The 26,312-nt window shown below is 50.0% G+C and overlaps 2 protein-coding genes across 13 annotated transcripts in view; one reads left to right on the forward strand and one right to left on the reverse strand.

Moving 5' to 3' along the window:
- The first annotated feature begins 660 nt into the window (after positions 1–660).
- Positions 661–12,962, forward strand: WDR73 (WD repeat domain 73). The gene is made up of 8 exons (XM_070570864.1): positions 661–811; positions 1,321–1,388; positions 1,871–1,959; positions 3,453–3,541; positions 4,182–4,246; positions 10,095–10,259; positions 10,603–10,968; positions 11,988–12,962. The coding sequence occupies exons 1-8, from the start codon at positions 771–773 to the stop codon at positions 12,221–12,223; spliced, it is 1,119 nt and encodes a 372-aa protein (XP_070426965.1). The 5' UTR covers positions 661–770; the 3' UTR covers positions 12,224–12,962.
- A 3,070-nt stretch (positions 12,963–16,032) lies between these two features.
- Positions 16,033–26,312, reverse strand: part of ZSCAN2 (zinc finger and SCAN domain containing 2) — a 40,519-nt gene continuing 30,239 nt past the window's right edge. For 4 of the 12 annotated variants that reach the window (XM_008512657.2, XM_070570771.1, XM_070570779.1 and 1 more), the window contains exons 4-8: positions 25,999–26,075; positions 25,202–25,283; positions 23,971–24,735; positions 23,136–23,576; positions 18,687–21,063 (exon numbers count right to left, since the gene is read on the reverse strand). In XM_008512657.2, the coding sequence (XP_008510879.2) occupies positions 20,027–21,063; positions 23,136–23,576; positions 23,971–24,735; positions 25,202–25,283; positions 25,999–26,075 (2,402 nt within the window). In that variant the 3' untranslated portion in view covers positions 18,687–20,026. Of the gene's footprint in view, positions 16,931–18,686; positions 21,064–22,249; positions 22,358–23,135; positions 23,577–23,970; positions 24,736–25,201; positions 25,284–25,998; positions 26,076–26,312 lie in introns of those variants that run through there. The other 8 variants (XR_011525544.1, XR_011525547.1, XR_011525545.1 and 5 more) reach the window with 4 other exon arrangements.

Consider the following 26,312-nt stretch of genomic DNA (forward strand, 5'->3'; position numbering starts at 1 on the left):
TCAGGACTCCTACTCATTCGCTCATTCAGCAAGCAGGTACTCAACGCCTGCTGGATGCCAGGTCCTGTGCCAGGCGCTGGGTTCTCCTCTCGCCTCTGCCACCTACTGGCACAGGCAGGTCTCTCCTGTTTCCTCGCCTGTAAAGGGAGCTGCCTGCACTACACAGCGGGGCTTTGCTTACCCCATCTTATTTCTTCCTCGCGCCAAGCTCTGAGGGGAGTGTCCGGCACACACAAGGGAGAGCGCCGGGCTGGGATCCAGACCCCGCTGTCCGCTTCCTCTCTCCGCTTGCCTTGGGTAAGGTTGCCAGAGTTAGCAAGTAAAAATACAGGACACCCCGTTAAATTCGAATTTCAGATAAACAATAATCTTTTCGTACAAGATGTCCTAAATATTGTACGGACATACTCAAAATTCGAATTTAACGGGGCGTCCTGTTGGCCTTGGTCCTCTGATCTGCAAATACCCGGTCGTAAAACAGGCGGGTATTTGGTCCCTCAGGCTCACCTGGAGCTGACATCCTGGGAATCCCTGATTTTACGTCATTTTTCCCGGAGCTCTTACCCGGAGAAGCCCTGACCCAGCCGAGCGAGGGCACGGCGCGTCTGCGGCTGCGCCCCAACACTTCTCCGCCCCGCCCCTGGCGAGAGGCCACGCCCCCCGGCAAGGGCAGGCCGCGCACACTCCTCGCGAGAGGGCCGCGCGGGCCAAGGGAGGTTCCGAGGCGGAAGTGGGGCGGCGGAAGTGAGGAACCGGAAGCGACAGTTGCCATGGAGCCCGCGGAGGACTGGCTGGTGGAGTCGTTGCGCTTGTAAATTCTGTGGGCTTGGGACCTGGGCTCCGGGCCTGGGCGGGCGCGGGTGGGGCGCGTGGGGAATCCTGGCGTGCATGGGGCGGCGCTGGCCGCGGGGCGGGGCCTCGGCTGCCTGGTCTGGGACACGGCGCCTTCCTGTGGGCGCAGGTCGGGTGAGGTTCTGCTAAGGGCAGTGCTTGGCAGGATAATAACATAAGGGGGCAGTTATCTTGCGCCAGCCTGTGAGTTCAGCCGTGAACGTGGGTTAGCTCGTTGATTCCTCGCATCACCCTCGGGGAGTCCGGGTACCCTGGGAGTTCCACCTTACAGATGCGGAGCGAGGCTCCGGGGAATTGGGACTGGCCTGGTCCCAGGCGCGCAGCGGGTAAAATGTGTAACAAGACTTGATCCCAGCGCGGCCTGGCTGCAGAGCCCGGGCCCCCAGCCACCCAACCGTGCTGCCAGCTCAGTTCCTTAACAACAGTGCAGTGTCGTGCACCGGCCGACGTTGTGTTCCTGTCGTGTAGGTACCAGGATTTCCATGCGTTCGACCTCTCGGAAGCCACTCGAGTCCTTGAATGGATTGGTGACAAAGGTGATAAGCCCTGCCTGGCCCTGAAGGAGGCAGAGTCCCACTCCTCGGGCTGGGACTCGGGAGCTCAGCTCAAAGGGATGCAACCCACTCTTCTGGGAGCCTGAGGGCCTCCTGGTCCCTGGTAGCAATTGTGTGGCCAGGCAGCACTTATGTTTCTCCTTTAAGATCTAGATTTGGGGCCAGCCCTGGTGGCCTGGTGGTTGGGTTCCATCCCCGGGAGGGACCTACACTACTGTCAGCAGCCACGCTGTGGCAGCGACCCACATACAAAATAGAGAGGAAGGTTGGCACAGATGTTAGCTCAGGGACAATCTTCCTCAGCAAAAAAAAGATCTAGGTTTCTTCCACACCCCAATACAAGACTGTATACCAATGGCAAAGGAGTTTATCGTTGCTTTGGAGGATTTGGCAGAGTTTCTAGACCCAGCCGTGATGCAGTCTTTCTAGCAGTTTGTCACAGTTACTTCTGCTTCTTTTTCCAGGAGTCTTTGTTGCTGGCTATGAAAGTCGGAAAAAAAATGAGATTCTTCATCTGACATTACCTTTCAGACTTTCTGTAAAAGAAAACCAGGTAAGTTGAAATACAAATGCTGAGTATATGTGTCTACTTTTACTCATGTTTGAAACCTTTATGGAGCCCCTGTTGTCTACTGGATATCGTCCTGGCTGCTAGAAAGAGTGACAAGCCCTGGGCCTGCCCTTACAGTCTAGTAGAGGGAGGCAAATATGCACAGAGATAGGTGCTTCAGAATGTCATGATTTACAGAGGGCTCCTGGAGGAGGAGGTCAATTTTGTTTTGTTAAAAATAGATTTAGGGAGCCATTAGGGTATAGAGGGTGGTTAAGGTCCCCTAGGATGAATGTGTAGTGTATAAGAAATAAGAGGAGAAATGACTAGAGCCAGAACCTCAGGGATACATTTAAGGAGTGAGTAGAGGAAGATGAGCCCACAGGGAAGGCTGAGAAGGAATCGTCTTTGAAGTAGGAGTCTCAGAAAAGGTTAGTGTTTCCGAAGCCAAGAGAAGAGTATGTGTCAACAAGAAAAGAGTTCTCTCTCTCTCTCTTTCTACCTGAGCCCTTGATGTGTGGCCCCAGGTATGCTGTGTAATTTCCAGGTCTTGTAAGGAACAAACCTTTATATTTTCCCCCCAAAAAAGAAGGGAAGAGTTGATAGCTGCCTAATGTTGCTATAGAATCGTTCAGACTCATCTGATAGGGCCGCCTGGCAAATTCCCTGCCTAGGGCTCTTGGTCGCCCGCGTCCCCACCACTCCAGCTTCAGCCGGGAGCTTGCCCAGACTGAGCTTGACGAGAGGCCTGGTTTACCTCCCACCTCACCCCTGGCTTTTCATCTCTTGCCTTACGGCCACCTCCTTTTCCCCTACTTCCAGTTCCTCACGTGCAGATAGTAGATAGCTCTAGTGGCTAAGAGCATGAACTTTGGTTACACAGACCTGGGTTCAGATTCACAACATAATCCCTGTGTGACCTTCGAAAAGTTGCTTAAGCTCCCTGTGCCTTAGTTTTGTCATTTTAGAATAGGGATAATTATAGTACCTACATCACTGGTGGTTGTAAGAATCCAACTTGATGAAGTAGATAAAGCACTAAACACAGCGGCTGCTGCAGTGAACACTGGGTAATTGGTGGTTGTATATTTCTGCTGCTGGAAGAACCCATCTGACTTCCAGTGGGTGGTGTGGGAGGATGGGGAATGTGTCAGTTGGCTGATAACATTCCAACTTTCTTTGATGAGGCTGTTAGGCCTCTGTGAGTCCTCTAAGAAGGCCTGGAGTATCAGACTTGTGCTGTAGTGAGAGGGGCTGGGGAAAGGTTAGAAGGGTTTTGAATGTGCAGGGCAGAAAGGAAGCCGTCTGTGTAGGCAGCTGAGACCCGTGTTTATAAATAGCAGCCACCGAGGCCCTGCAGGGAGCAGTATCTGTTGGCAGCTGAGCATCCTGCATGGCTGCCTGCTGCCTGGGCTCTAGCTCCTTACCTAGAGCACGTCTGAAACAGCTCTTTGGAGAGCAGGCCCTATCTGATCGGCCGCCCCTTTGTATTTTAGGGCTTGTTCCCGGAAAGAGATTTTAAGGTCCGCCACGGAGGATTTTCAGACAGGCCTGTCTTTGATCTGAAGCATGTGCCGGACACCAGGTACGGTCAGCTCTGTGACCCAGACCTTCTGTTCAGGATGGAGTGTCTGGAAACACCAGGGGTATCCTGCCTTTTCATCCCCAGCCCTACCCCCTCAGCACATGGGCACACGTGAGCACATGGGCACACGTGAGCACATGCATGCACATGCAGAGATCTGAAATACAAAGAAAGCATGGCTGGGTGCCTTCATGGTCTCTCACAGACCTTTTGACCAGTGTAACCCACAGATCGCTGGGGTTGCTCCGGGGAATAGATATAGAGAAGAACGTCGCTCTTAGTTTCTCAGAGAGCTGATGGTTGGGGCTGATAGCTCAGTTGGCAGAGGCTGAGAGTCTCTGGGTCAGGGTTGTGTCTTCAGGCTCCATGCTGGTGTCCTCTCTGGGACACGTCACAGCATGTGGAAGCCTGTGCTCAGTCCTGTGACTCGCCAGGAGCTGTGGCCTGTCCCTAAAGTGGAGGGAGCCTGCCCCTCTCCCGTTAAATGAGATGACGGGTCCTGATGACCCCTTCCTGCAGTAAGCTTCCCTGATACGGAGAGTATACGAATCCCGGGCTGAGGGGCTGAAGAAGGGAAAGGCTGGGGGACGTGGGTGAGCTCCCCACTGTCTGGACTGAGATTCCTATCCATCCTGAATAGGTTGCTGGTGACCAGTGGCCTTCCAGGTTGTTACCTGCAGGTGTGGCAGGTCGCAGAGGACAGTGGTGAGTGAATTTGACTTGGTGGGGGTTTGGGTTGTAGGAAAGCCTGATACACACCCCCACCCCCTAATCTGAACCAATTAAGAAGTTGACTCTTGGGGCCAGCCTGGTGGTGTAGTAGTTAAGTTGGTGTGTTCTGCTTCGGCAGCCCAGGGTTCACAGGTTCAGATCCCGGGTGTAGACCTACACACTGCTTGTCAAGTCACACTGTGGTGGCGTCCCACATACAAAATAGAGGAAGATTGACGCAAATGTTAGCTCAGGTGCAATCTTCCTCAAGCACAAAGAGGAAGATTGGCAACAGATGTTAGCTCAGAGCCAATCTTCACCAAAAAAAAAGAAAAGAAAAAGATAGTGACTCAGAGCCAAGTGGGAATTAAAATGCAGTATCCTTTAATGCAGGCAAAGATGAGTTAGCAACCACAGCATGGCACACAGGCCCCAAATGGAGCTTCCTGGAACTTGCTCCAGGAGTTGAGTTTACCAACCCAGTCATAGGCAGAGCACCTCGTGAACCAGGGCCTCTCCCCCAGGCAGGGGCAGAGGCAACGGCAGAGCTAGGGCTGTTTGGGTGAGCTCACCTCCTGGAGGGAAAGGAGGCAGCGAGGAGGTCCCCGCTCTTTGCACGCACACTGGTCTCACGGAAGGAAAATAGTGAATGAGCAAAAGGCTGCGCTCACCAGTCTCCACCTCAGAGAAGTCGCTCTGCTCCCCAACAGGGGACCGCAACGGGGCAGAAAGTGTTAGTCCTGTTCCCTCTGGGAGCGGAGGGGAGTTCCCTAGTGGGAAGTAGCTGGCCCTCCAGCAGTGGGTTTGCAGTTTCCCCCACAGGCAGGCACCAGAGCATGCAGTCCTGACCCAGCCCCTTCTCCACGTCCCTCCGTGAGAGCATTGTTGGCAGTGTGGATGTTGCCTCTGAGCCACAGGCCCCAACTCTGGGAGCCCCCCCCTCGCCTGTGTGGTCCTCTGCCCAGGCCCACACCACCTCGCTGGGTGCTTCCCAGAACCTGCCACGGCTTCAGCTTCTCCCAGGCTTCACTGCTGCAGAGGGGCTGGGCCTGCTCATCTGCTTGTGAGGGCACTGACCCCGTGGGCTTTCCTTGTTGTTTCTCCCCATTTTAAGTGTACAATTCTGTGATTTTTACTAAGTTTAACAAGTTGTGCAACCAGCACTCTGAGTCAGTTTTAGAACATTTTTCAAAACCCCGGTAAGATCCATCATGCCATTTACTGTTAATCTGCACGCCCACACCCTGCCCAGGCAGCCACTGATCTACTTTCTCTCTCTAATAGATGGCCTTTTCTGGACGTTTCATATCAATGAAATCACACGATATGTGGCCTCCTGTATCGGGCTTCTTTCACTTAGCATGCTGCTTTTGTGGTCCACCATGACATAGTGTGTATTGCTAGTTTGCTCCTTTTTATGATGAACAGTGCTCCACTGTGTGGATGTTCCACGTTTGTCTATCCTTTCATGAGTTGAGGGATCTGATTTTTGGCTGTTATGAATGATGCCACTAAGAACGTTCATGTGCAAGTCTCTGTGTGGACGTACGTTTCCATTTCTCTTGGATAGACGCTGAAGAAACTTCCAGACTGTTTTCCACAATGGCGTCATCATTACCATTCCCACCAGCAGTCTGTGAGGGTTCCCGTTTCTCCGTGTCCTCACCAACACTTGTTATTGTCTATCTCTTTTATTAGCTCCATCCTAACTGTGTGAAATTGTCTGTCATTGTGGTTTTCATTTGCATTTCCTCAGTGACTATAACGTTGAGCATTTTTTCGTGTGCTTATTAGCCATTCATGTGTCTTCTTTGGTGAAATGCCTGTTCAAATCTTGATGAGGGAGTTTTGCTGTCGTTCTTGCCCCCAGCAGGCTGAGACAACATGCTGTCACAGACCCTTTGAGATTGTGCTTTCACTGTACATTTTGGTAGGTATCTGTTCAGGTTAGTCAACAATTTGTAAGATGCGACAGTGATCTTAGTGAGTGTGTGTTGTATTCCAGGCCGTGTACTAAGCACTTTCCACTCGTGATCTCTTTAAATTCTCGTGAGTCTGACAACAAACTCTGTGCCAGAGAGGCTAACTTGTTCAGAGTCACAAAGATAGTAGCAGAAGCAAGACTTAGGTCTGGTTTGACTTCAGAGTCTGCTCATAGCCATGCCTGGCGGTAGCTGTGGTCAGATAATGATAATTCATCTCAGCATGGATGTAGGGGCTCTGAAAAAAGTTGGCGGGGTGTTTGCCGGCCAGCAGTGTGGGCTATGCCACCAGTTTGCTTAGAGCTGGTTCCTGGGGGTAAATCTATCCACGAAAGGTCACGTTTATAATAATAATAATTATCATTATTACTGTTATTTGTAGCAGTAGCTAACATCTCATCATTCAGTGAACAAACATTCATTGTGTGCTTCCGATGTGTCAAACATTGGGCAGGGTTCTGGGGTTACAGCAGCAAGCAAAAACATTTGTTCCTTGCTTTCTTGTTGCTTATATTTTATCACATATTTTGCCCATTTATTTTTTTAAGATTTTGTTTTTATTTTTTATTTTTCCTTCTTCCCCCAAAGCCCTCCAGTACATAGTTGTATATTTTAGTTGTGGGTCCTTCTAGTTGTGGTGTGTGGGACGCCGCCTCAGCATGGGCTGATGAGCAGCGCTAGGCCCGCACCCAGGATCCAAACCAGCAAAACCCTGGGCCGCCGAAGTGGAGCGCGTGAACTTAACCACTCGGCCACAGGGCCAGCCCCTGTTTTTCCCACTTTTTGATTGGCTTTTTTTGTCTTGATTGAGTTGTAGGAGTTCTTTGCACATTCTGGGTACAAGTTATTTTTCAGATAGTGTGTTTTGCTAATATTTCCTCCCAGTCTGTTACTTGTCTTTTCATTTTCTTAATAGTGTCCCTTGAAGCATAAAAGTTTTAAATTTTGATGAGGTCCAATTTATCAGTGTTTTCTTTTATGGAGTGTATTTTTGGTGTTATATCTAAGAAATCTTCACCTAACCCATAGATTTTCCCCTATTTTTTTTCCCCCAAAGTTTTATTGTTTAACTCCAACATTTAAGTCTCTGATCTCTTTAGCATTGACTTTTGTGTACGGTATGAGGTAAGGGTCTAAGTTCCTCTTTTTGCATGTGAATATCCAGTTGTCCCAGCACCTTTGTCAAAAAGCCTAACCTTTCTCCATCCATTTGCCTTGGTGCCTTTGTTGAAAATCAATTGCCCATAAATAGAAGGATTTATTTCTGGACTCTCAGTTCTCTTCCATTGATCAATATGTCTGTCCCTATGCCAGTAACTTGTAATTGTTTTTATCTTTACCTAAAAGTAGGCTGTGTGGGACAGCAGTGGGTTAAAGACGAGAGCAGGGGAGTCTTTCTAACAGCTTGGAGGCGCCTTGGAGCTGCCTTTTGTCCTGACAGGGCCTGGGGTGCCGGTACCTTAAAGACCCTGGAGCCTCAGGCCTAAGGGAGCAAATGGCCCAAGGGACTTACTCTGACACTCTTGGGAGTCGGAAATCAGATAAAAAGTTTTCTTCGCCTAGATATTAGTGCAGAATATTCCAGAGCCTCGGGAAGACTGGCCAGCTGTTTTCCCAGAAGCCTAAAAGCACAGCATTGTCTTGGTGAATTTTCCGAGCTCCAGGTTTTGACCCACAGCTTTGATGTCTCAGAAACCTGACTTTGTCAGTGCATCCACAACAAATCGAATCTGTTTATGGGGGCTGACACCCTCACCGGACTCACAGGACTGCTGTCTAGGCCAGAGTTCATTTATTAGTTTATAATGACAAAGTAAGTACCCATAAAAGGGGAGTAGTCCAGGTCCTTATTCTTTGCCTATAGAAGACCTAACCTAATCAAAGGCTTGTGATAAACTTAACCCAAACAAGGGGAATTAGCTCAGAGCTTTCTAAGTTGTGTTTCACGCGCCTAGGCACAGGGTATGAACCTGTGAGGGCGCACTGCCCAGCCAAGAGCTGCCCACGCCCCTGGGCCGCGCCAAGCCCCTTCTCAGCCCGGGGGCGTGGAAGTGTCTGAGTTGGAGGAATACATATCTGAAGGTCTCAGCTGAGTGTCACTAGCTGCTTCCACTTTGAAGTTAAATATTTAGTCTGGTGTGGCTCCCTCCACCCTGGACAGGCTCCACTTTCTCTGCCTCTGTGGTTGAACAGCTTGTCTCATGGACACGGCTTCCCTTTAGACGTGTTCACGTGTTTGCTCAGTGTGCCGGTCTGGGAGCCATTCTGGCTCCTTCCAGAGTGTGCCCACCTCTCCTCTGACCCTTTCTATGTTGGTTTAATCTTCAGACACAGCCTTCCTTCCTTTATTGCCCTTGGGGTTCTTGGAGGTGCCTCGCTGTGTCTTTTGCTTTGGTTTCATAGCAGTCTCTCCTCTCAGCTTGGGGCTGCTTTGGAAACATGGCGTGGATTCCCTAGAGGAGGGCACTTCCTTCCCTGTCGTAATTACAGAACAGCTCTCCAGTCGGGCCCTGGAGCCTGTCTTTCCATGGCGTCTTTGACATAGGTCTTTGCAGGCTTTCCCTTGGCGGCCTCCTTCCCCCCGTGTGGGGACAGATCATGTCTGAGAACCCTCCCCTGCTCAGAGCGGCAGCTCCTGGGGAGTCCAACCAGGCCCCTCAGGGTCTGTGGACAGGGGAGAGGGAGCCACTCAGTGTGGCCTGGGAGAGCCAGACAAACTGTGCTTGGGGCGGGTTTGAAGCACAGTCTCATGGGCACTCCGCGGGGACCAGCTCTCATCCTGAGGCTCAGCTGTCGTGTCTTCTCTGAACCTGTGCGGCCCCTGCGGGAGGAGCAGTGAAGCTCAGCAGGTCTGGAGTCAGTGCGCAGAGTCTAGGCTTTGGGAGCAGGACTCAAGGGTCCTCCACCTTCCAGCGCAGCCCAGACGCGTCCTTCTGTGCACTCCTTGTATGTGAGCTCTCTCGAGGGACGTGTTGCCGCGTGCTCACTTGATGAGCTGTGTTAGGCTTGCTTCTCTCATCCATTCCTTCCTCACTCTGACTTTTACCTATCCTTTAGAATTATAAAAAATACGTATTTTTCAGAGAATGTGGAAACCAAATAATGAGCCCCCTCTTGGAGCGAGAAGATATAAAATGGAAAATATGCGTCTCTCTTTAAGTAGTTTGTCCAGCAGACTGCTTGTTCTGAACTGTGTATAAATGGCTTGTATTAAGAGTAGCCACAAATGTAGACTGCTCCGGGGACAAGAGCCTGCCTGCTCACCATGCAGGTTGAGACAAACAGGTCAGACTGCAGGCCAACCCAGCTTGGGGACCAGTATGTCCTTCTTATGTTCAGTGTAAAAAAGACGTGGGCTTGCTTGCCCAGGCTGCCTTTGAAGACCACACACCTGCCCTGTAACCTTCACCTCCTAGGCTTCAGCAAATTGCCTGAGGTCGTGGAACGTGTTTTTGAAGAAATAATAGTAGTTCTTGAACTCTGTACCTGTTATTTTCACTTAAGGTGTAAATGACATCGTCAGCATGTTCTTTCCTGTTCTCTTCCTTTACTCGTTCACCACAAAACTATAAAAAGCCAGAACTGCTTTTGGGGTTTTGAGGTGGCTGCTCTGATTCATTATCTCTCATTTGCAAAATAGTTTATAAGACAAATTACAAAGAATTTAAAGCACTTCCAACAGTTTCAGAAATGGAAACATAATGCAGAGTGTTTAGTCTCCACGTCCGCTCCTGCCAGCTGTCAGCTCCCTTCTCCCTTGTCCTTCTAAATGTTCTGGGGAAGGCTGGCTGGCCTTCACTGTGTAATGTTTCAAACCTTCCTTAACATCCTGGATTTTAGTCTCTTCCGCTTTCCCCCAGATGTTATCCAGGCTGTCAGCACCATTGCGGTCCACGAGAAAGAAGGGCATCTCTGGCCTAGGGTAGCCATCTTCTCGTCAGTGGCACCTGGCGTCCTCCACGGGGTGAGGCTCAGCAGTCTGAAGGTCGTGGATCTGGAGTCCCAGAAGACCATGTACACCTCAGGTACTGCAACAGCTCACGCCTTGCTGGCTCCTCCAGCCAGCGTCTGCCTCCCAGCCCTGCTCGGCCATGTTTGAAATTGAATTCAACCCTGTGCGCCAAATGCTGGGTTAACAAGATGCACGAGAGGCGAGCCCTGGCCTGAGGGGCTCCTGCTCTGGGGTTTCGAGAGGCAGTCCTGGGGACCAGCACCCACCAGCTGAGTAGAATATGGCGAGATGAGCGGGCGAGGGGAGATGTGGTTCATTCTGCCTGGACTGCTGGGAAGCTTCCCAGAGGAAGGGACTTGTGACCGGCCAGTCCCTCTGACGCCAGCAGCTTTTCTCTTTCGGCCTCTGTCTTCCAGGTGTCAGTGACAGTGACGAGCTGAGCAGCCTGCAGGTCCTCGATGCACACACCTTTGCCTTCTGCTGTACCTCGGGCCGGTTGGGGCTCGTGGACACTCGCCAGAAGTGGGCCCCGTCAGAGAATCTCAGCCCCTGCCCTGGGTCCGGTGGGGGGAGGTGGTGTGCAGAAGTTGGGGGTAGGGGCCGGGGCCCTGGGCCCCACATTGCCAGCCTTGGCTCAGATGGGCATCTCTGTCTTCTTGACTGCCGGGATCTCTCCCATCCTGAAAGCTCAGTCCAGTGCGCGGTGTCCACACCCAGCCCCGCCCCAGAGCTGCTGCGAGTGACGTGGGCTCCAGGCCTGGACAACTGCCTGGCCATTTCAGGTACTGCTGAGCAGGACTTTTGTCCGTTATTTGACCTCTCTCTTCTAGGGAATACCAGGTGCTCAGGAAGAAGCTTGTAGCTCCATAATAAATCTGGCCCCAGAAGTTAAAGTTGTGCACAGAGAAGCTCTGGATTAGTTCTCCAGGTTTTTCAGCAGCAGGCCCGTCCCCATTCTGGCTACTAAACGTCCATACACTGGTAGCAGGCCTTTCCTATCCCAGCAGGAATTCAGTGCTGAGGTTGGTGGAGAGGCCTAGGACAGCTGTGGGGCTGTACCGGAAAGACATACAGATAGATGTCAAGGGCGCATCTCAGTCTGCTTGGTTTTCAAATTATAGCAAGCTGGCTAGGTCAGCAGGCTCCCAGGTCTGGCCTGGCATATCTAGTTGAATGAGGGTATTTAATGAGGGTATCCAAAAGCCAGTGGGAAGGGTAGTTGAGAGAGCAAGAAAGGGTCATTGATAACAGCAGAATCCAGAAGGAGCAGAAGAGAAGCACAGACGGGTGGAGGATTGGCTGTTTGGTAACAGGAAGACACAGGATGGAGCGAATGTGGTAGAGCTAGGTCACGGGGGGACCGGGGTGTCCCTCTCTACAGGCTTCTGTTTCTCCATCCACTAGGAGACAAGGCCATCCACTGAGAGGGACCCAGAGGTGGAGGGGTTAGAATTTGGGCAAGTGGAAAAGGTTTGAAATAGTCTCTTAAGGCTCAGTTTTGTGCAGAAAACAATAGTACCTATTTCGTACAGATGTGAGGATTAAAAGAGAGAACGCACGTCCAGCGTCAGCCTTGGGCCTGGCACATGACAGATGTCCAGTGGATGTTTGTCGCTCGTGCCTCCTGGAGCCGTCATCTGCCCACACTCAGGGCAGATGTTACGTGCTCTTCGGTTGGGCTTTAAGTATCTTGTTACTGTTTGATTCCTCATCCTATAGCCTGTTTTGGTACCATAGAGCAAATTATAGAAAGTATTTTAGAGATGCAGTGTCACTCTTCTCTTTTCTTGTTCTTCCTCAGGTTTTGATGGGACTGTCCAGGTCTATGATGTCACGTCTTGGGATGGAATGGGGGGCCAAGCAGAACCTCTCTTCACTCACAGAGGTCACGTCTTCCTAGATGGCAATGGGATAGACACTGCTCCACTGGTCACCACCCATACCTGGCACCCCCAAAAGCCAAGGACCTTGTTGTCTGCAGCGAGTGACGCCTCTCTGCACGTGTGGGACTGGGTGGACCTCCGTGCCTCCTGCTGACACCAGCATCTCTGCCCAGGCCTCTAGGAAGAGGAGGAGCTACGTAGCAAGGCTTCTGATTTAGGACTCGAGGACCACAGGTCTCTGTCACCAGCTGAGCAGCCTTGGGCAAGTTAACCAGCCTCTCCTAGCCCCAGTTTCTTTATTGCAAAATGAGACTAGTAATACCTCGCAGGGTTGTTGGGAAAAGTAGAAGTAATATGTTAAAAAGTAACTGGTAGCATGCATGGCACGATAAATATTTGGCAGCTCCTGTTGGATGTGGGAGCCCGTTTCCCACAAGTGTGAAATGCGCTGCTTTCTGCCTGTCTGTATTCACAACACCATAGTGAGAATCAGAATCAGAAGAGCTGACAAATGTAAACTTGTTTCGTTTACAAACGTTTTTATAGAACTAAAACCAATTAAGATGAAAAAAGTCAACCCCAGTAGCAATGAAGGAAATAGCAGTTAAAACAAGATTATGCCATTCTTGCCTACCAAATTGCCAAATTTTAAAGCATTATTACTTTCTACAGCTGAGAGCGGTGTCATGATGCATGTTCAACAGGAGCCAAGCAGCAGTGAGGGTCTTTCTCCCGGGCGTGTAGTGTGGCATTGTGCAGCTGCCCAGCTTACATGTCCAGGCTCCTGGGAAATGACAATTGACATTTGCTAATCTTTTGCTGTTACAAATAGTGTGAAACAACTTTTGTACCTATGAACAGTATGTCTGTAGATAAATTTCTAAGGCGGAGGATATGTGCGTTTTTAGGTTTTATAAATACTGCCAAAGTGCGCTCCGTAGAGACGGTGCCGATGTATGACGGCAACAGTCATGGCTGTTTCTCCTGCCTCACCCGCAGTCTGCCTCGTGGCCTTTGCCAGTCGCTGTGACTGGTTATTATGACGGGTCCCGTCTTGGGAGGTCAGGGAGGGACGCAGGTGTCCCCACAGCTGTGGGGGAAGGAGGTGACGCTAGTGGTTCTGATTCTCTCAATCAGCATTCGCTGCGTGTTGCTGTGCACCAAGTACCAGGCTGAACGCTGGGATACGAGACACAGACGTACAAATATGGCCCAGTAGAGGGGGAGCTGGGGGGAGCACTCAGAGGGAAGGGGCCACGTGTTCTGGGAGCACAGAGGGCGGAGTAGCCACCTCTGCTTGGTTAGAGACCAGGTGTGATCAGGGAATGTGGTACTCCACGTTGTGTCCTTCCTTCAGGCCTGGAGGGTGGGGGTGGGCGGTGTTCCAGGCACAGGAACAGACAGGAAGACAGAAGCCAGAAAGGGCGCAGCCCCAGTCTGGCAAGCAGAGGAAGTTAGAAATACAACTGAGAAAATGGGCTGTGGCCGATCAGTAATAGCCCTTGAGCCGTGCCAAGGGGCCGAGCCTGGGAGTCCCTGAAGGGCTCCGAGGGACGGGGCGGTGTGAGCCGAGAAGGGAGGCGCTGTTGCGGCTGTGAGTGAGGGCATGTAGACGCCCAGGCAGGAGAAGCAAGGATGTGCGATCAGAGGCCCCTGTCTGCGGCAGGCGTCTTCACGTGCTCTTTCACTGTTTGGGATACGTTTCATGTATGACATGCAACCAGTCAATGACGTGGCTCAGAGTTCCCCCACCCTTAGACTTGGGCAAAATGGATGCCAGGAAGTGAGTCAGACGCAAAATACATGATTCTACTCAAATGAGGTACCTTCAGTAGCCACTTCGTAGAGACAGAGAATGGAATGGGGATTGCCGGGGCTGCGGGGCGGGGGAGTGGGAGTTACTGTTCACGGGTACACAGGGTCAGCTTGGGGTGATGCAGAAATTCTGGAGTTGGATAGTAGTGATAGTTGCACAAAATGTGAATGTACTTAATGTTACACTTAAAAATGGTTAAAATGGTCTTTTCGTGTGTGTGTGAGGAAGATTGGCCCTGGGGCTGGCCCCATGGCCAAGCGGTTAAGTTCGCACGCTCCGCTGCAGGCAGTCCAGTGTTTCGTTGGTTCACATCCTGGGCGCGGACATGGCACTGCTCATCAAACCACGCTGAGGCAGCGTCCCACATGCCACAACTAGAAGGACCCACAATGAAGAATATACAACTATGTACTGGGGGGCTTTGGGGAGAAAAAGGAAAAAATAAAATCTTTAAAAAAAAAAAAAACATTCGCCCTGAGCTGACATCTGTTGCCAATCTTCCTCTTTTTTTTCCTCCCCAAAGGCCCAGGACATAGTTGTATATCCTAGTTGTAGGTCATTCTAGTTCTTCTATGTGGGATGCCGCCTCAGCGTGGCCTGATGAGCAGCACATAGGTCTGCACCCAGGATCCGAACCAGCAAACCCTGGGCTGCCAAAGTGGAACGTGTGAACTTAACCACTCGGGCAGGGGGCCGGCCCCTAAAATGGTAAACTTCATGTTATGTATATTTTGCCACAATTCTTAAAAAGTGGATGCCGGGCCTCACTCCAGCCCTTCCTAGCTGTGCCCTTCTCACACAGCAAGAAGTCCACAGGGCCAAGGCTTTGTGCCCATCTGTACCCACAGATCCTACATTCCTCTTCCAGATCATCTTCCAGGAACCTAGGACCCAGAATTCCCTGTGCAAATGGCCATAGCTGCCGCCAGGGCCTGCACAGCCTCTTCCAGTCCCAGCCTCTCAAGGGCAGACCATGCAGTTAGCGTGTGCACTCTGGGCCCGAGAGGTGGCCAAAGGCTGTTTATGGAGAGTGTGGACAGGGCTTGCGTGTACAGACCAGGGTATGCACACACTTGCAGAGAGGCCTCTCCCACGTCAGAGCCGGGGATGGGAGAGAGCAGGGGAGGGCAGAGGATGGCTCCTCCCACACCACCAGTTTCCATCGTGGAACTCGTGGGAACCCCAAATTTCAAATTCAAAACCTGGCTTCATCACTCCACATCCTCTAGGATGGCTATAATCGAAAAGACAGACTAGAACAAGTCTGGGGAGGCTGCAGAGAAATCGGAACCCTCATACGCCGCCTGGTGGAAATGTAAAATGGTGCAGCCTCTTTGGAAAATAAGTCTGACAGTTCCTCAAAAGGTTAAACGTCGAGTTATCATATGACCCAGCAGTTCCACTCCTAGGTATTCATCCAAGAAAATTGAAAACATATGTCCACACAAAGACTTGTAAAGACTGGTACATGAATGTTCATAGCAGCGTTATTCACAACAGCCAAAAGGTGAAACAAGCCAAATATCCACCAACTGAGGACAGAATTAACAAAATGCGGTGGATCCATATGATGGAATATTATTAGACCAGAAAGAGGAATGAAGTACTGATACATGCCACAGCGTGGATGAACTTTGAAATCATGAGGCTGAGTGAAAGATGCCAGTCACAAAAGGCCACTTATTGTGATTCCATTTATCTGAAATGTTCAGAACAGGCAAATCCATAGAGACAGAAAGTAGAGTAGTGGTTGCCAGCGAATGGGGGGGCGGTAGGGAATGGGGAGTGACTGCTAATGGGTAGACGGTTTTCTGGGATGATGAAAATGTTATAAAATTGGGTAGTGGCAACAGTTGTGCAATTTTATAAATGTACTAAAAACAACCAAATTTTAAACTTAAAACCCCAGAAAAACCTGGCCTTCCACATCATAATGAAGTATAGTTGTCAAGGTGGGAGGATAATTTAACAGTCTGTCAGCTTGACTTATAATTCTTAATAGTTAACCCTGTGTTACAGCGTGACCCTCCATTTGTCGGCGTTGCCCAGGGTCTCACTGTGTCGGGGACAGGCCCTGGGTCTGCAGCTGGGGCTAAATGTTTTGAGTGATGGCGAGGTGTTTGGAGAATCAGACTCGGAATCAGGAGTGACAGTTCAACCGCCTCCTTGTTTGCAGAGGAGAACATGGAGCACAGAGGGGTGACGCGGCCTGGACAGGAAGGGAGTCCCCTCGGTTTAATGGACCAGCGAGCCATTCCAGCCAGGGCATGTGGCCCGGAGCAGCTGTGGGAGACGGGATCCTGCTGCTTGCAGCAGGTTTTGATCCCATGGGCTTTCAGCCTGTAAGCATCTCACAGGCCTGAGAGAGATGCGGTCCTTACCTAATGGGCCATGGAAGAGATTCTCAAGTGTAATTTTGACCCTACACAGTCATTTCTATGTACTGACTTTACGGCCCACCCCCTACATAATCTGTGGCTCCCAACAGTTTGTACACTTGGGAGGCTGATATCACATGGTGGTTAAGACCCCTGCATTGGAGTCAAGCCAATCAGGGCCCAAGTCCCAGCTCTGCGTTCGGTTTCCCCCTTGTAAAGAGCCTCATCAAGGGCAGGCCCAGTGGCATAGTGGTTAAGTTCACACACTGTACTTTGGAGGCCTGGGGTTTGTGGGTTGGATCCCAGATGCAGACCTACACACTGCTCATCAAGCCATGCTGTGGCAGTGTCCCACATACAAAATAGAGGAAGATTGGCACAGGTGTTAGTGTGGCAGACAATCTTCCTCAAGTAAAAAGAGGAGGATTGGCAACAGATGTTAGCTCAGGGCCAGTCTTCCTCACACGCACACACACAGAAAACGCTTAATCATAGAACCACCTCGGGGGGGTGGCTGAGATGGTTAAATGAGACCCTGCAGTGAAGTGCTTAGTGTGGGGCCTGACATACCAGGAATAGTCGGTAAATGTAGCTGTGTTGCTTCTCACTCCACGTTCTCGACTGGAGGACTGATACAGCTGTGTTGAAGGACTGCAAAGCTGAAATCCTGGGGAAAAGTAAAAGGAGGTCACACTCTCTGGGGGTGGAGCAGAGTTATCAAGGCAGATGAGCTGGAGCCCCCTTCTGGGCCAGCCTGGGTCATGCTCACCAGCGATAGCGGCATTTGCAAGGCCCACAGGGCCTGTTACATTCTTTGCAGACATCAGTCCCACAGAGTCTCCGCCCTGGGGCCTAGAGCCTAATGATAAAGTTGATAAAAACGTCTCTCCCTTTGACCATTCCACACCCAGAACTCCCTTGGAATTCATTTATTTAATGGGTTAATATACTTGCGTCAGCTTTGGCTGGCAGGATTAGTGCCCTGAAACCCAGCTCTTGTGTTTCTTGCTATCTGTAGACAAGAATAAGAACCAGTATTTTTGCTGAGTTTTTTCAGAAAAAATTTTGCAATACATAACTTGATTGATTAATCATGTCATCTACTGCAACGTTTATAATAATATAAGTGAATTTCATGCATTCCCAGTTATAACTTTCATCTTTATTTTTATCTTGAGGAGTCTCCAAGCAAATGGCTTCCAAAAGCCACCCTGCTTGTCTGGGTGACATACTTTGAAGCTGTGACCATGAGTTTGAATTGAGTTAAAAATAGGAGCCTCCAGAACCTTGCTCACGCCAAGTACAGTGGTAGACAAAAATAAATCAGAACGCTCTTGAGCAAGATAATGGATGGCTGCAGTTTTGAATCAAACCTAGGCCACTGTCGAGACCATCCTGGTACATGTGGTTCCCTGGGAAACAGGCCCACGTGGCTGAACCACAGTTTACCTCAGTGTTTGTGGGGAGCACTCCATCTAGGAGCACTAACAGCAAACACTGCTGGAAGCAGCTGTCTGTCACGTCATCTCGCTCTGAGGATTGTAAAATACGCATCAAACATCTACAATCTCCAGCTCAGTTTTCCCATTATTTTGTTCCATTCCAAAGAAGTATGATGCCAAAAGTTTCCGAAAGGGAATCTGGTTATTTCCAGTCTTTTTATAATGCAGAGCTACGTTAGGTTTTAGTGTGATGAATTTCCCCCCAAGTAAAGACTTTCTCATTGAAAAGAGTGAAATAATTTAAAATAATCCATAGCGGATTTATTTCCTGGCCATACAAAAAATTCTAAACTCAGGGGCGTGCCTGAAGTGCACTCCACTTCAGCGGCCCAGGGTTTCACCGGTTCAGATCCTGCGCGCGGACATGGCACCGCTCCTCAAGCCATGCTGAGGTGGTGTCCCACATGCCACAACTAGAAGGACCCACAACTAAACATACACAACTATGTACTGGGGGGCTTTGGGGAGAAAAAGGAAAAATAAAGTCTTTAGAAAAAAAAATTCTGAACTCAAATTTCTAGGATACTTTGAAAACCATCTCCAAAAAGAGGCTCTTTGAAAAGTCTCCTCAATAACAAAACATTGACATCCTTTGAAGGGATTCTATTTTTGGAAAGGAGATAGTGGGCAGAGCCAAGTCTCACAGATAAGAGAGATGATCAGGCCAGATAATAAACAAGCGGGTCACTCTGTCTGCATTTATTAAGCCTACCCATGTGTAAGACACTGCTGTATGTGCTGGAAATCCATGGATGTGAGGCTTCCTAAGGCCATTTGAAGACAATTCTTAAAGAAAAACTCTTTTTAAACTTTTAAAAAAATTAAAGAATGTCTTTAATACAACATATATTGTATTAAAATATATATATATAACAACATATAAAGCCCACAGCCCATCAAAATGACTACTTTTGACAGACACCACTTAGGTAAGTCTTTATTTCTTTAAAAAGACATTACTTAATAATCATATTTTGTAAGTCTAGTCAGATAAAATTATAATTTGTGTAGACTGTGCTTTGTTTAATAATTGATGGGTTTCTGGAAAGTTGGGAATATTTTAAAATCAAACACACAAAGGAAACTATTTTAAGAGCGAGAAACTGTGTTCCATTTATTTCCGAGCACCATTCGCTCTGTACGTCAGAGTCCCTCCAAGGGCTCTGCCGAGATGCCCAGATCTCCAGGAGCCTATTGACCTGTACGCGCCTCCCCGGAAGGATCTGAGCACAAATGGGAACTAGTGGGTTTGTCAGAGGCAGGTGACGTACAGGAACGCCTCCAACCAGGAGTCTTCTCCATCGATGCCACGGTTCGTAGTTACTGCTCTGGATGTATTTACAAACACTAAGGCTTTACCCACATCATCATCCTGGTTCCCAGTCTTCTAGACCCAGTCTCACATTTTTAGGATACAGGATGAGCTGTAAGGCTCTCCAACAGCCCTGCTAGCCATTCGGAGTCATTCTACCACGTAAAAATTCTGTTTAGGTTGAACCATGAAATTGCTGGCTTTGTGGGTCAAAAATGGCAGTCTCTCATGGTTCAACCTACTATGTTGAGAGGAAGAGGAGGTTATGGTTTAGAAAGCCAACCTCTAGTATTGATCTTTTCTTCTTTTCCCTCCTCCAAATAATCTACTAGAGCGCTTTCCTCTCAAGTAACTCCATTTCAATCTCAAGAAAAGGAATGTGGGAAAGGCAGCCAGTTCCTGGGCCCCATTCTTCCCATAGGAAGAACAGTGGAAGACCTTTAAAAACGTATTCAGTTTTATAAGTCCTTGTCCACCGCCCAGTGCTGAGAAGAAACGGCTCGGCCACTGCTGGCTCTCATGGCCACCCAGGCTGTCATCTCATGGCTGGCTCTCGTGGCCATCCAGGCTGTCAGCACACGAGGCTGGGGCCCCCTCTGTCTTTCACAGAGGGTCTCAGGGACAAGGACGTCACCCTCATGTTACCAGCTGTGAAAATTAAGGCACAGAATCACAAGGAGGACACACTGAGATGGCGATCCAGTCAAATTCAGAATTAGTCCCTGAATTCTCTAGAAATTAGCTTCCACTTCACCAGCATGGATAAGAAAGCCCTGAGTAGTATTGCATAAGCCCAGTGAGTATGTAGTGAGACGAACAAAATAGGTCTGTCAGGCTGGATCTAAATTCTCTCTGCACCTGCTAAGGGTGTCGTGATACAGAATCAAGGGCAATACAAACCCTATTTTGGGCTGGATTCCGCAGTGTTTTCAGACTTGATGCTTCACAGTTATTTCTCCCACATTTGGAGCCTCTCTCCCACGTGGGTCCTCCGATGGGCACTAAAGTGTGAGCTGTTGTTGAATCGCCTTCCACAGTCAGCACACGCATAGGGCTTCTCTCCCGTGTGGATCCTCTGGTGGATAATAAGACTTGAGCTCTGATTGAAGCTCTTCCCACACTCTCCGCATTTGTAGGGTCTCTCTCCAGTGTGAATGCGCCGGTGGGTAATAAGGTTTGAGCGGTCGCTGAAACTCTTCCCGCATTCAAGACACTCGTAGGGTTTCTCTCCTGTGTGGATCCTCTGGTGGCTGGTAAGAGTGGAGCTCTTACTGAACTTTTTCCCGCACTCAGGGCACTGGTAGGGTTTGTCGCCAGTGTGCGTTCGCCAGTGGGCGCTGAAGTGCGAGCTACTGGTGAAACTTTTTCCACACTCACTACACTTATGGGGTTTCTCTCCTGTGTGGATTCTCTGGTGCATGATAAGGCTTGAGCTCTGGTTGAAGCTTTTCCAGCACTCTCCACATTTATAGGGCTTTTCTACAGTGTGGATTGTCTGGTGAGCCGTGAGGTTAGGGTGATCGCTGAAGCCTTTCCCACAGGCGGGGCACGCGCAGGGCTTCCCCCCGGTGTGCATCCTCTGCTGGCAAACCAGACGGCGGCTCCGGGCACAGCTCCTCCCACAGCAGCCACATTTGTAAGGCCTCTTCTCTCCACTGTGGGCGAACCTGTGGGCAGCTGAGTGTGAGCTCTGGCTGGAATGTTTTCCACATTCACAGTGTATGTTGGATTTTTCTTCTACATAGGTTCCCTGAGGACCTATGAATTTACCTAAGTCTCTTTCTGGAGGAGAGAGCCACCCTTGTCCATCTTCTAAGGGTATTTCCCATTGCTTTTCTGCCTCATATTCACTTTCCTGGTCTTTCTTCCAATTAAAGGACTGGGAGACATCCATTTTGGATCTTTCTAACAACGCCCCGGGGAGTCCTACTTCCTCTGAAATGTCCTGGCTCAAGTTCTCCTCATTCTCTGTCCTTGTTTCAGGATCTGAAAGGATGAGATAAGATGCAAATGTAACTTGTTTTCTGAGTTCAGAAGAATGGAAACACTGTAAAAGAGGGCCTCACTAGATGCTTAGAAACAAGTTATTGGTGGTGACAGATGGAGCACAGTCAACCTTCCATCACCCGGGAATGAATAACCTGGAATGTGGCTGAAGCACGGTTAAGACCAGCAGACGTCCAGGCTCCCTCCCTCCCTCGGTGTCTAAACAAGAGGGTCACGTGGAGAAAGGCTGAGAACAAGGAGGGAGACAGGTCCAGGCCCATTCTCCTTCTTCAGTCACAGCCCCTCCCCACTCCCCAGAGGCTCTGCCCCCAAGCTTGGCTCCTCCTCCCTGCCCACTGGCCTGTGGACTAGCCACCAGTACTAAGAAGCTCCCTTTCTCTTCTGGATGCTGCCTTCTAGGTGGAGGGACACGCCTTCAACAATTCTCCTGCCTCTCCCCATTCCCTTCCTCAGAGAGGAAGGGATGACTGATCAACAAGGAGCTGCGTGCACGTGCTCAGATCCGCAGCGAAGGCTGTCCCTGCAGGGCAAGGCTGTGCTTGGCTAGCGCAGCCTCCGGCTCGACTCTGGGGTCAGTGTTAGGCCGTCCACTGTGGCCGCACATCTCAGCCCCATTCTCCACCAGTTAGAAAGCTGCCGTTTGATCTCAATGCCTTACTCTGATGTCTCTCTCAGCTGGGCTGGAATCTGAGTGGGGAAGAACAGCACTCTTTATCGGATCCCTTAAAATTCCAGCAAAATTACTGAGCCCCACCAAGAGGGGAGCTCATCTTAAGCATGGGAATTTCACCCCTCCAATAATCAAGGTGGACCGTCGTTTGAATTTGGGGTCATCCATGCTCACTTTTTCTATTAACCTGGTTAAGTGATAGTTAATTATAGTTAAAATTCAGATTGAAATTTAAGAGGGAAATCAAAAACATTAATTACTTGTTTGTCTATATTAGGTAACTAAGGGGAATAGACTTTCCTGGGCACCACCTGCTTCTCTGTTCTTCTCCCAAATCCCGTAGTTTCAGCCCCAGAGAACAATAAGCCGGGAAATACGGGAAGGCCAAGGGCCTGGGCTCCTCTCCCAGGCTCGCCCAGTGCTGGCCTGTCCATGTCCAGAATTCCAGGTCTGCCTTCTTTGCTGGTGGAGTACTAGCTTTCACTCATTTCCCACCTGCAGAGGAGGTTTCCCGAATTTCCTCGAAGACCCAGGGACCGTGACTCCAGAGCTCTGCACTTCTCTCCAGCCTTGAGAGCCCATCTGGCTGGGGACCTGGAAGCCCTGTGCAAGGAAAGGCAAGAAGGGACGGGAGTGCTTGTGTAATTTGCTTTCATTCTCATATCTGGAAGGAGAATGGAAGCACCTCCCAGAAAGGTCTAGTTTTTGGAAGAAAAAGTTTAGTTAATGACTCAGGAAATTTGCCCCCTTAAGTGAGGAGACAGGGCAACGTGCTTACCTATTTTAACAATAATTAGAACGATGATGGTAGTGAAAGCTAACATTTGCTGAGTGCTAACAATGTGCCAGGGTCCTCACGACAGCCCAGTGGGGTAGATAGCATCACCACGTCCACGTTACAGACGGGAAGATGGAGGCTCGGGGTGTGCAACCAACTCGCCCAAGAGCAGACAAGTCTTTAAGTGGCCGACTGTTGTATATAATATGCCCAGAGTTCACATCTGTGGGGGACTTGAGATGGAAACAAACAACTAAAACTTTACGTGACGCTGACCTCTCTGCCCCGTTTCTATAATATTGTTACTGAATGAGGCAGGGAATCCCTTTGCTGGAGAGCAGACCAAACCCTCAGAACGGTCTTCGTGAGTCACCCCAGGCTGCTGGTTCAGGGCACAGTCGATTCTAGCAATATTTGAGGACAGGCAGTAAATACTGTTCCTCTAAAGAAACCAACAATTCTCCTGACAAGCCTTTCCAGATAGAGGTTAGTGACAGCGAGTGACAGACAGCAATCAGCCTGTCTCCATGCACGGTCCCTAATGCTTCCCACGGGCCTCCGTCTTTCCTGCTGTTCCGAGGCGCACTGCGGAGGAGAGCTTACCACTGGGCCTCGTCCTCAAAGCCGGGGGGCCAAGGCTCCTGGGCTCCTCTTCCACTTTGTTACCATCCCCTGTCACACCTTCCAGCATTGCCTTCGAGTTCTCTTTGGAGTCCCCTCGATCCTGCAGAAGGGCCCCCGCCACCTCTAAGGCGTCAAAGGTGTCGGCGAGGGCCCAGGGACCCAGCAGGGCGTCCATCTCGTCATAGAAGGGGCAGGTGCCTGGAGCGTGGATGCTCCTGGCTTTGCGGTAGTTGGTCTGGAGGTTTTTGAACCGGTAGCGACACTGCTCCAGGGTCCGTAAGAAACCACATGCCCGCAGCCGCTCGGCCACAAGCCGATACACTTGGCGGTTCCGATGGCAGGTGCGGTGTTTCTCATGAATGTAGGGCTCACCGAGAATTCCCAGGAAAATTTTAGTTTCTTCGTAGCCCCAGTGCACACCTGGGGGAAAGGGGCAGAGGTGAGCTAAGACAGGCTGCTGGTCTGTAATGAACGCAACAGAAGACCCCCACTCCCGCCCACAGCACGTTAGTGATTTCCCAAGAAATCATCCAGTGGGCTCTTCCCTCCGTGACAGGACTTGTTCTAACGTTATGCACATATTTATTTTTATACTTATAAACATTATTCTTATATAATAGTTCTTTTTCTCTATTACATAAGTGAACAAAGGCTTTCTCATTTATATATAAAAACAGTCTTTCCTTGCCCTTTCCAAACTATTGTAATACACACCGAATCCACATGGTGCTTCAAAAATAACTGGTTGCAATGAGGTTCTTTCCAAACCCCGCTAACAACTAGGGCTTCCCCTCTTGCTCACGTAAGGGCTTACCAGTAGGGCTCCGAAACAGGGCTGGGAGACCAGGGCTTGCAGACCCTTCTTCAGCACCCAGTTCTTCCCCCTCAGAATCGTCCGTCACAGCCTCTGAAGGCCCTTCTACAGATGCTGCTCTGCAGCCCAGGCTCCGATCCTGCTTCTCTGATCCGCCTCCTAACACAGCCTTGGCCAGCGCTGCCGCCTCCTGGTCCCAGCAACCACTCTGCAGCTCTTCCTGCTCTGTGTCATGGTCCCTCTGCCCAAGCACACCCCCTGCCACCTCTAGAACGGAGGTGGCAGCCCGTGGGCACATGAGGGCATCCATCTCATCATAGAAGGGGCAGGTGTCTGGCATATGAGTGCTCCTGGCTTTGCGGTAGTTGGTCTGGAGGTTTTTGAACCGGTAGCGACACTGCTCCAGGGTCCGCAGGAAGCCGCGCTCTCGCAGCCGCTCGGCCACAAGCCGGTAGACTTGGCGGTTCCGATGGCATGTGCGGAGTTTCTTGTGGATCCAGGACTCACTGAGAATATCCAGAAAAGTCTTCGTTTCCTCATAGCCCCAGTGCACCCCTGCCACCTTCTCATCCTCCAGACCCTGCCACTCCAGCTCGTCCCAGGTCTTGGCTTTTCTCAAGATGGGCCCCTGGCCAGGCTTGACTCTTCCCGCCGCCACCAGGGTGTCTCTCACACTCTCATCTCTGGAGTGCTGAAGATCTGGGCTCTCTGGGCTTTCCTCCTGCTCCACGTGGGAGCTCACACTGGGTCTGTGGGCTGGGAAATCTGTTTGCAGGGAGACAAACGAAGACATGATGGCTTAGTGAGTCTAACTCCCACTACTTTATATGCCAAGGAGGGGAGATAGTAATTTTTTTTAAAAATCTAAGGGGATTCTTGGGAAGGTTCAGTGACAGTAATATTAAGGACTACTGTGAGGGGACAATAAGAAAAACATCTGGGCTCAAATCTATAACTTATATCCATATTCATCTACCCTGTAACAAATAAATTCAGGCAGCTGCCAAAGGCTTTACTGATCTTCTGCCTAAGATGAGCTTCAATCCAATATACTTTCTAGTCTCAAGAAAATCATCCTAGACAGCACAGACTGTGATAATGGATGTATACGTCCTTTTCAAGCAGGACTAAAGGAAGGATCTGAAAAGTTCAGCCCAAAAGGGTCTGGAGTGGTGAATGCTACAGAAACCCCACAGCTCACTTTAACTCCACAGGAGAAAGCTGGTCTTACCTAGCAAGGCCCTCTTGGCAGAATTCTCCCAAGTTACTTCCCGGTGGCTCCTCTGTCCAGATTCCAGTTGCCTCTGTGCCTCCTGGGAGACATACACAGTCACATCACCAAACGTCACCAACTCCTGAGAAAACCTAACACCCCCACCCAAAACACGCTGCCGTAGGACAAAACGACCCTGTATAGCCTGGGTCAGAGGCAGGTGGCAAAACGGACTCAGAAGAAACTAAAACGTGAGTTCCTGTGGCTTTTAAATGCAATGAGAGGGGCAAGGAGAGGGAGAAGGGGGAGAGAGAGAGAAAAGGAAGAAATAAGCTAATATTTACTGAACATCTACGCTCTGTGCCAGAAACTCTTCACACTTGTTCAGAGTTACACAGTGAGGATGTGCCACAGCCGGGATTTGAACTCAGGCTGTCTGCCTCTGAAGCTTTGGTTTCTCCCACTTCACAATCCTGCATGCCGTTTGGGCAAGATCCAGATACAGAAAGAAGGAAGTAACCCTTACCTCTAAGGCAAATAAGCAAATCAGGATAATCTGACAGTCTCAGGGTGAAGGAAAAGAATGACTTTAATATGACCCCTCACTACCTCAGCCGTGGTGCTGTCTCATATGAGGAAGGAGATCTGGGCAGCATTTTGCAGGCTGATGACATTTCGGAGCCTTATCTGTAAAGTCACGGGGCCTCCGTCCTGGGTAAAACTCCTTTGGAATTTCTGATAGGTGAGAGGGTTGGTGCAGAGGGCCCCACTCGAGCAGCAAAAGGTAACTCGAGTTAGAGAAAAGCCTGGCTCACCTGGGAGCTGCTCATCGTCCTCTGGTCACCACTGCTCTCTTCCACAGGAAGGCCCAGAGCACAAGCATCAGGCAGGGCTGAGGGAAGAGAGAGGAGCTGTTAGAGGACAACGGTTCTCAACAGCCCCCAGCCCAAATGAGTTCAGAAGTAGAAGAGTCTTTCTCCTTCTCTTAGTGTCTACTCTGTGCCATCAAAGGAGAGTTGGCAAAAAACCTAAATGACACATTTCTAAGGGGAGAGTTCCAGATCTTCCCCCTCCATATCCACCCCGGTTACTGACTGTCAGGGTTTTATGATTTCTTTCTTCAGTTCTG

Source organism: Equus przewalskii, chromosome 1 (assembly GCF_037783145.1).
Source record: "Equus przewalskii isolate Varuska chromosome 1, EquPr2, whole genome shotgun sequence".
In the NCBI taxonomy this organism is placed as follows: domain Eukaryota; kingdom Metazoa; phylum Chordata; class Mammalia; order Perissodactyla; family Equidae; genus Equus; species Equus przewalskii.

Excerpts from the sequence above, each read along its gene's own strand:
- WDR73 (XM_070570864.1), top strand. The coding sequence starts at position 771 with ATGGAGCCCGCGGAGGACTGGCTGGTGGAGTCGTTGCGCTT. Across the intron at positions 4,247-10,094 it reads GCAGGTCGCAGAGGACAGTG|ATGTTATCCAGGCTGTCAGC; the intron begins GTGAGTGAATTT and ends GCTTTCCCCCAG. Across the intron at positions 10,969-11,987 it reads CAACTGCCTGGCCATTTCAG|GTTTTGATGGGACTGTCCAG; the intron begins GTACTGCTGAGC and ends GTTCTTCCTCAG.